We start from the raw sequence: 9,543 nt of genomic DNA, 5'->3' as shown, positions 1-9,543 counted from the left end.
CTTTCCCCCCCCCCCCCCCCCTGAATAGGCCAGTTGCTGGAGCTACAACTCGAGCTAGAATATTGACCCAAATGTTTGTAGACCTGGTGAAGGATGCTTTTCACGAACACGGATATTTTGCAAAGGTTGCTGACCTGGACTATAAGTTATTCGATGCCACTCGTGGTTTCGAAATACAGATTGATGGCTACAGCGATAAGCTGCTCATTCTTGCTCACAGGATTCTCGATAAATTCAAGCCTTTCGAGATCCGAAAGGATAGGCTAGAGGTTATGATCAAACAGGTAATATTACATCCGACTTTTGGTGATAAAAATGCTCTTTGAGACTTGAATATCTTCTCAGGGACGACGAGCTTTGAAGAGTGACCGCCTTGGGAAACCGTTCGAGCTCTCCAGCTCTTACCTATACTACCTTATTCAAGATGATTGTCTAAGCACGGAAGAGAGGTCAGAAGCGTTGAAAAGTTTGTTATTCGCTATCATTTTCGACGTTGTTATATTGGCTTATTAATCATAGATATCACGGTTGAGGAACTTTCCAAACATGTAAAGGCGCTGTTATCCATGCTGAAACTTGTAATTCTAACCAATGGTAATTTAAGGAAGAAAGTGAGTAAGGCATTATTTCAATGCTCGTATACCATGTGTTTATGATCGGTAGGACGTTTTTGAACTTGCATCCTTAGTCGAGAAAACATTCGAGCCCGGAACAATCCCAGAAAACGAAGTCCCTAAGCTGCGCTCGCGACTCCTTCCCAAAGGTACGTGAGTCGTATGGTCAGATTGTCTTCTGATATTGACTCCAAATAGGGTGCAGTTTTGTCTGGGATTTACCTGTACCCAATCCTAAGGAGGCCAACTCAAGCGTATCATATTATTGTCATGTTGGCAATAAGTCTGATACACACACATACGTTACATGCTGTCTGCTTTCCAAAATCTTGGCTGAGCCGGCGTTCGATTTTCTTCGAACGAAAGAACAACTCGGATACACAGTTTTTGCTAGTGCTTTGGCAGACATTGAGTCGATCGGTTGGTGCTTAGTGATAGAATCCGAGATCGACTCGAGGTATGTCGAGTCGCGCATTGATGCTTTCTTGATGTATATGCGCAGAATAATCAGGGATATGACCGACAAAATGTTTAAGAATCATAAAAGGTCACTTCAGAAGATATGGACAGAAAGGGATGGCGGCATGGCCAGAGAGACAGACAGGTTCTGGGGCACTATTCAGGATGGGTATTATGCTTTTAAAAAGCTCGAGAAAGACGCAAAACTACTTCCGAGTATATCGCTAGACGAGGTGTATTCAATGTTCAAGACGTGTCTCGACCCATCGTCAACAACACGCTCCAAGCTTTCCATTCATATGCGATCTCAATTACCACCTAAAGCCCCAGAAAATCCACCACCTCCGAATGTCAGCAGACACGCGTCTCAGAAGTTCCTCGAATTGTTGCACAAAGAGCACATTATCGTAAGTAGAGATGAATACAACTGGCAGTGCGAGGTCGAACCAACTTTGCCTGAAATGCATGAATATCTAAAGAAGACCTGTTTTAGCGAAATGCTCAATAGCAATCATCGCAAAGTCAAGGACCTGTTTCGACAGCTAAAGAGTCTTGTGAAGAATTATCCAGCAGAGCCCGCCTTGAAATCTACACAGATTAAGGATGGTACAAAGTTCAAGCATAGTCTTGCTCTCTCTGGGTTTGCAACACCAGTTCAGACATTTGAAGTGGAACATCAATAAGTATATTTTAGAGCCTGTTCGGCGCGTGCGATCTCACGAGATATCCCTGCCAAAAAAGAGAGTACAATCTTGCAAGATCATGATGTGTCACGTCACGGCCCAGGAGCTGTTCGGTGCACACAATCTTGTATCTCACAAGAGTCACAACGCGTCGCCCTTCTCCTGCCAAAAATGAAAAACAGCTCAGACCTGTTTTTCAGAATGAGATTACAGTATCTCATTTTGTCTTTCATCCACTCAGCACACACCACACCACCAAAAAAATCTCAAAAAATCTCAAAAATAATGTAGTTGTAGAGGCCTTTCAGACTTAGGCTTTATTTTATTTTTATGAGCATTGTAATATACTTATTTTGCCATTCACAAAAAGTGAGCATTTTGTGACAACTCAAGTTCCAACCGTGAGAAAATAAATTCAAGATATTCCCACGGTTGACATCATGATAGGGACTGGCACGGTTACCGCCGCAGAAATCCGCAATCCGTACCGCGGATAGAGCCATCCGCGGATGAAATTCCCACGGTAACCGCAGAAACCGCGGTTGGACGCTTAGCACGGTTAAAAAGAAAAGGGTTACTAAATGTGTTTGATGATGTGACTTTAGTCACAAATGTGATGCTTTACACACTAATTACATACAAGTCATGAGAACTTGCTACCTTTCAAAGTTAGCTTCGTAGTATTTTGCGGATCTGCAGTAACCGCGGTAACCGTGAGAATTTCATCCGCGGTATGGTATCCGTGGGAAATTATCATCTGCGAAACCGCAGTAAGCTCTATCCGCGCCAGTCCCTACATCATGATCTCACGGGATCATGATTTGGTGCGATTTTGCACCGAACAGGCTTTAGCATGTGGGAATGCAATTAAAACACTATAGGTACTGGGCATATCATAGAAAACAATGTATTCTATATTAGCCATGAAATCTTTGTAGCTAGTCTCAAAGTTGAGCACGAAAAAAACCTCCAGAATAATAAAATTTACTCATATATTGAGTATTGATATAAAAGTCTTTGAATTATTGTATAGTCTCCAGCACAATTATTTAGGTACCAATGATGGACCAACAGAATACATCAAACACGTCGTTTAATCCTGAGCAACAGAAGGAAAGAAGAACGAGACCCTGATGCGGTGCTTGTAAAGCCATTCACACTCTCTTAAGATCGTTTCGGGATACTTACATGTAGGGAAAACAGCACGCAGTACTGGGCTTCTATTTGGAGACGTCAACAGATTTGCGTTGTATCTAAAAGCCAGAGAATTTTTGGCTCGACAAATAGCGTATGTTTCTCGCGTTGTCTCTCCTCAGGAGTCAGGATATAAACAGCTTCCAGGCAGTATATGAGGAGTTAAACCTCGTCTTCATTGGCTAGTTACACGTGTAGTAACATTGCGGGCAGAAGAGAAATGGTCTGATGTAGTGCTGGTGGTCTGACCAAGGGTTTTGTTGATGGAAGTCCTGAGTGAAGAGAAGGGTGTGCCTGACGAAGTAGTCAGACGCACGTGATGTGCCGAGGGCGGAGATCATCAATAATTAAATTGATGACTATGTCAGTCCATTCAAAAGCAAATATGTTGACTTTCATCCATCATTGCAGAATTATGAATCCTACCGTATCCTCGTCGTCTTGTGGTTAGCCGAAATATCAAAAGCCGATGTACGCGCGATATACGGAGCGGTCTTTCCGCGATGGAGGCTTCTTTCTGCCCGCTAATCAGACATGCGATCAGATGACTTCATCGGTGTCTCGTTAAAAAAGTGGAAGATGTCCTCTCTGCGGCAGTTGGACACATTCTTCGCCTCCTCTGTCTTGACCAACTAGCCATGATGCAAGTAGCAGGACTTGCGGTGGCACTCGCGGTGCTCTGCTCATTGACAAGAGCCACTGATAATGGCCTTGCTGTCACTCCACAGATGGGCTGGGTGAGTTTCATTCTGCGAATGGCTCTCAGTTGCCCATTATTGATCGGAGAACATTAGAACACATGGAATGCCTTCGGGTGTTCAACGAGCGAAGACTTGCTCCTCTCCACTGGCAAACTTATAGCCGGTTTGGGCCTCAGAGATCTCGGATATAAATATGTCGTGCAAGATGATTGTTGGTCTGCTGGGCGTAACTCGACCGGTCACCTTCAAGTTGACACAACGAAATTCCCGAATGGCCTGTCTACAGTAGCAGATGAGCTTCACGGTCTGGGCCTTGGATTTGGAATCTACTCAGATGCAGGAGCTCTTACCTGTGGCCGGTTTGCCGGCTCTTTGGGACATGAAACTCAAGACGCCGAGACATGGGCAAGCTGGGGTGTAAGTTCTCATTCTCTTCCTATTTCAAAGTTGTGTAGTCATTAATCGACGCCCTCGTCCCAAGGTTGACTATTTGAAATACGATAATTGCTACAACGAAGGTCAATCCGGAACACCCCAGATTTCCTATACTCGCTACAAGACGATGGCGGACGCCCTCAATGCAACTGGACGACACATCCTTTACTCCATGTGCAATTGGGGCGAGGATCGCCCTTGGAATTGGGCGCAGACTGTCGCGAACTCGTGGCGCATGTCAGGTGACATTTATGACAACTTCGACAGACCCGACCAGGCGTGTCCTTGCCCTGGAGAGCAGGGCATCGACTGTGCGCTGCCTGGATTTAAGTGCTCAATGATGAACATCCTAAATAAGGTAGCAAGCTTCCCTGATAAGGGTGTTACCGGAGCATGGAATGATATGGACATGCTCGGTAGGTGTTTATTCTTCTGATGGAGCAGCCTGGAAAATTTAATGAACCCCAATTGTAGAGATTGGCAACGGAGGCATGACTGATGATGAATACAAGACCCACTTCACAATGTGGGCTGCACTCAAGTCGCCTCTTATCATGGGTAACGACCTCCGCAAAATAACGCCTGAGACACTTTCCATACTCTCCAACCCTGCTGTACTCGCGATCTCTCAAGACACAGGCTCGCGACCTGCATTTCGTAGATGGCGTTACTTCGTCGGTGACACCGACAAATTCGGCCAAGGCGAGATTCAAATGTGGAGTGGCTCGCTCTCAGGCGGAGACGCCCTGGTCGTGCTGCTTAATGGAGGCGACAAAGAACGCGAGATGAACGCAACGCTCGTCGATATATTCTGGGACAACATGCCATTGGGCAACCCTCCGCAAGCGAGCCAAGCGTGGGATGTGTATGATTTATGGGGAAATAGGATGGACAATGATACGGCCGCACGGATCATCGCTGCTGCAAATCAGACTGCTCTTGGTAACGCCACCTCGGACCCGAGTACGATAGGTTCCGAGTTCCGGTATAATGCGACCCAGATGGGTGGATACACAGCTGGATTGCAGCAGAATTCGACTGTACTGCTTGGTGAGAAGGTCGGCACTGTCGAACCACATGGGAGCGTGACAGCTACTGTGCCCAGACATGGCGTGGGTGCCTTCAGGTTGAGAGCGCAGGCATCTGAGAAGACGGCGCAGCATCAAGAACTGTGAAGCTGGAAATGGGGTAACATTAATAGGTGTACATTAGCACTGTGAAGATGCGCGCTTATACCTTGTCAATAATTTCTTTTGCTGGGACATACTTGAGTCTCGTGATCGACTTTACGACCCCATTCGGTTTAGAAACGGTAGCTGTGATAGTCCATATATTATGATATAAAGCACATAACTCATTGATCATTGCATTTGGCCCGGTAATGTGAAACGATTACAACTGCTTGAAATAGATAATACTACTAGTAGTAGTACCTGGGCACAACGATTATAGGCACTTGAGATGATTGTTATGCGTCTTCCTTGGTTATACATAACGCACACAACTAAGAGGGGTTCGACTGTTAGTCACAATGAAATTTCACGTTATTTGATCTGTTGATGTACATTTGATCTGTTATCTTCATTTCTGCCATAACGCCATTGATCAGAACCATGAGGCATCCAGAATCAGACGTCGCGCCGCTTCAAACCAATGCGACAACTATTCGGCTTTCGTGCGAATGCATCGTGTACTTCGAGCTGTTTCCGATCAGCCGACGGAAAAAGTCAGATAAGATTGGGAAGGAATAATGGTAATAATACAATGCAGCTTACCGGTTTATCAGGTTGTTCAAGCACAATATCGTACCGACGAAAGATTGATGCGATGAATATATGCAGCGACATCAATGCTAGATTGCGTCCAGTACATGCCCTACATGCCACATAAATGTTAGCGCCTCTTGATAGACAGAGTGTTCGTATACTATGACTAACCTAGGTCCAACCGAGAATGGACTAAACACTTTCTGCATCGCCGCCTTGTCACCTTCAATCCACCTTTCAGGTCGGAACGAGTCCACATCCTTACCCCATACTTTGGGATCTCTATGGATTGTGTATATCGGAACGCTTAGGACTGTACCTTCTGGAAACGACTTTCCCAAGACGGTGATCCCACCTTCCGGAACTTCGCGGGGAAGACCGATGCCTACGGTCGAGTGTACACGCAGCCCTTCATTCACTACCGCATCGAGGTATGACAGCTGCTTGATCTGTGAGTACGTCGCGACATGGTTTTCTGAGTGTCCTAGAGCATTATCAAGTTCCTTTTGAAGTTTGGTTTGCACATGTGGGTTCGCTGCAACGTAGTATGTGATTGCACAGGTAGTGCTGCAAGATTGAGGCACTTTAATTAGTAGTATTCCCATATTTATAAAATCGACTAAAAATCCTCCAAAATTAACACGTACTTTGACGTAGTATCTGATCCTGCGATCAGCTGCACCAACGCTTCCGAGGTAAGTTCCTCTTTGGTCAGTGGTACCCCATCCTCGCCCTTGCCTTGTTGAAGCTTACTCAGAATATCGACTCGTTCCGTCGGAAATGCCAATCGGTTTGCCACCGCTAAAACCACAAGGCCGATGAAATCTTCTACACGCCGCATACCTTTTGCGAACCGAGGTAGACACCGTAGAAAGGGCACCCACAACGGCGGAAAAGCAGCTATCTGGGCTACGCCTTCGCCCTGCTCATTCACAACCTGTATAGCCGGTACTTCCCTCGTATCAATGACTAATTTCTTCACGTCTCGATATTCTGTATCAATTTGGCCATATTGAGCCATGGCGGCCTTATGGTCTATCGCGACTGGAACCGCATCTCTTGCTTTGCGTATCATGCCAAACGGTGTGCCAAAGGCAAGATCGGCTAGAAGTGCGGTTAGAGATAGATGGATCCATTATTTTCCTTCAGCTAATGATTGGCTTACAGATGATGTCAAAGGATAGATAGTTATACCAAGGCATGGCATTGAACCAAACGCGTCCGTCATGTCCCTTCCAGCCTCCTTCGCCTTCAATACCCGAAAAGCCTTTCCGACCTCCATCGCATAATTTGTCCCATTGTTTAAAGAAGTCAGTCAGATGGGTGTGGATGTATGGCTCGAATTCAAGGACGCTCTTCTGAGAGAAGATATGTGAGATAGCTTTACGCTTTCGCGCATGCTCTTCCCTTGACCGAGTATCAAAAACGCTCCGGCGAAGATTTGGCGCGGCAAAAGCATCGTAGTATTCGGATTTCAGCATCCCATTCCCGTGGCCGTAGACAACCTGAAGTGCCTCAGGGTCGCTGATGGATACATGGTTGGGCGATAATCGGACGAATGTACCTATGAGGCAGAATTAATCATATAGCTGAACTTTCATGGATAGACTCATAACGGTGTGCGGTCGAACTAGCTTGCAAAACAATTCCCTACGTATCTGATTTAAATACTCACCAAACTTCTTATGCAATTCGTGCACCACTTCGGACTGACGTCCTTCTAGCGCGACCCGTCCGAGCCAGGAACCAGAGACCTTGGCTAGAGTAGGTCCAGGAATGTCGTTTCTCCGAATATGTTTTGAGTCAACGAAGTAAGACACTAGGTGCACAACGAGTATAATCGCTGGGAGAAGGAGAAGAATCCAAGAATATCCGAGCAAGAAGTTATGAGCGATGTTTGGAACCATTGTCTTCCAGTTACTACACCGAAGTTACACTGTGGGTTTCTCGACGTATAAGGGCTAAGTATCCAAGCAATAGATGAGGCCAGCTTTATAGCTTTATGCAGAGTAGCAAAGTGCGAATTAAAGAACTTTACAAGACAAGTACTCGTAATATCGGAGTGTGCAAACGGCGCATACACTCGTCCGAGAAGCAACTTCAGTGGGAAAACAATCACCTTTTCTGGACTTAGGGCCAGAGTTTTAGCGGTATTGCCGACATAGTTCAACTAGTTGGAGGTACAAGTGCGATTGGGTATTGTTCAATTTGCAAAATGACGAGAAAAAGCTGACACAACACCTCTCGAATCTCACGTTTGCTGCGATTTCAATCGCACGTCTGGCTTCCTTTGCTTCTCTATCTGTTATTCCTCTTCCAATACTAAGCAGTATTCACGCTTGTGCGCTACGAATACTGACAATGAGTAATATAGACAACGTTGGGTGACGGATGATACTTATCAACCTGTTCTTTGTGCTCCACTCGAGAAGTAACAATGCAGGTAAGTCGACCATAAAGTGAGCTTATGACCCGTTGGAGTTGGCCATAACGTAGGCTCCAGTACAGAATCATATCTGTAGCTATCAGTGTAAGGTAGAGAAGAGAGATATTGATCACTGCTACGGATTTGCACAGTATATCATCATGAGCCAGAGCAAAGGGGGGGGGGGGGTTATCAGACGCCGCGGCGTTATAAGATGGAGACTGTGCTTACTACTGAGGATATTGCTCCTTAATTGAATCAGCCAAAGCATAAAGCGAGAGTCAGGAGGAAAACGAGGATATAAGCTTTGCTTTCCAATTCGTGTTTGAAGTCAAATGAAGTGTCGATTTCCCAACTAATACTTTGGGATGCTGGGGAGGATGTACTAGTGGGGAGGATGTACTAGTGTTCTCTGCAGTCAAGAGGTCATCCATTTCTATGGGACGAGGAGATACGCTTGTAGAGGACTCGGAGGAGGACAAGTGGGCGACGCGATATTGGACAGTATGTTTGTCTGTCGCAACGCCACTATTCCTTCCACTGATTTAGAGAAGAGACATAGAAGGGAATAGAATGACCACATACATCACGAAAAAGTCTTAAGTATTATACTTGCTTGTAATCTTGTATATTTTATAAAATTTATAAAATTTGTCCAATTACTTATAATCTTCCTGGGGGGTTAAGCAAGGAAAGTTCAATGTTAAATAAGCAAGAAAAAATACTTTTAAAACTTGGCAATTTCTGATATAATTTTATAAATTGTCAAGTTATACAAGTGATTATAATATACTTCCTAAATTACAAGGTTAAGACATACTTATTAATTTGTGACAGTGTAATATCTGCTTATAATGCTTACAAGTCATTACAAGTGTTTGAATAGCTTGCTTTTGCTTACTATACAATTTTATATCAAATAATTAATTGAATATAATTATATTTAAATTATAGAATACAAAAATAGTAAATAATACACCATTTCTACAGTCCCAACCCCTACACCACCAGCTGCCTCTGCCTCATTCTTCTGCGAGTGGGATTTGTGTTGGACAAGGATGAACACATTCTCAGGCCGTTCAACATAGTCTTTGTCACCACGTTTTGGTCGTTGCTCAGTCCCTGCAAGTTGAATTGCAAGTGTGTGTGGAATGAGGTTGAGCAGGTTGTGGAGATTGAGGCTGCACCTGTGAGACAAGCTTAGAGTGATTAGCAAGTGACAATAAGAGCAAAAAGATGGATGCACTGCAACAGTGTGTAGCAAGT

The 9,543-nt window shown here is 44.8% G+C and overlaps 3 protein-coding genes across 3 annotated transcripts in view; 2 read left to right on the top strand and 1 right to left on the bottom strand.

The window, feature by feature from the left end:
* FOMMEDRAFT_94516 (uncharacterized protein) overlaps positions 1 to 1,756 on the top strand; it is a gene marked incomplete at both ends in the record, with an annotated part of 4,914 nt that extends 3,158 nt beyond the window's left edge. The window contains 5 exons of the mRNA XM_007270369.1: positions 29 to 284; positions 346 to 466; positions 520 to 611; positions 664 to 763; positions 813 to 1,756. Coding sequence (XP_007270431.1) covers positions 29 to 284; positions 346 to 466; positions 520 to 611; positions 664 to 763; positions 813 to 1,756 — 1,513 coding nt within the window. The remainder of the gene's footprint in view (positions 1 to 28; positions 285 to 345; positions 467 to 519; positions 612 to 663; positions 764 to 812) is intronic.
* A 1,832-nt stretch (positions 1,757 to 3,588) lies between these two features.
* On the top strand, positions 3,589 to 5,423 carry FOMMEDRAFT_148799 (alpha-galactosidase/alpha-n-acetylgalactosaminidase; the record flags this gene model as incomplete). The annotated part of the gene is made up of 4 exons (XM_007270523.1): positions 3,589 to 3,687; positions 3,745 to 4,068; positions 4,133 to 4,502; positions 4,561 to 5,423. The coding sequence occupies 4 exons, from the start codon at positions 3,589 to 3,591 to the stop codon at positions 5,259 to 5,261; spliced, it is 1,494 nt and encodes a 497-aa protein (XP_007270585.1). The 3' UTR covers positions 5,262 to 5,423.
* A 291-nt stretch (positions 5,424 to 5,714) lies between these two features.
* On the bottom strand, positions 5,715 to 7,759 carry FOMMEDRAFT_94457 (cytochrome P450 monooxygenase; the record flags this gene model as incomplete). Its single annotated transcript, XM_007270365.1, has 6 exons — positions 5,715 to 5,786; positions 5,862 to 5,961; positions 6,024 to 6,419; positions 6,500 to 6,956; positions 7,018 to 7,416; positions 7,528 to 7,759. The coding sequence occupies 6 exons, from the start codon at positions 7,757 to 7,759 to the stop codon at positions 5,715 to 5,717; spliced, it is 1,656 nt and encodes a 551-aa protein (XP_007270427.1).
* Positions 7,760 to 9,543: the final 1,784 nt, after the last annotated feature.

The sequence above is a fragment of the Fomitiporia mediterranea genome (assembly GCF_000271605.1).
Source record: "Fomitiporia mediterranea MF3/22 unplaced genomic scaffold FOMMEscaffold_13, whole genome shotgun sequence".
NCBI lineage: Eukaryota > Fungi > Basidiomycota > Agaricomycetes > Hymenochaetales > Hymenochaetaceae > Fomitiporia > Fomitiporia mediterranea.
This window is presented reverse-complemented; position numbering and strand designations above follow the sequence as displayed.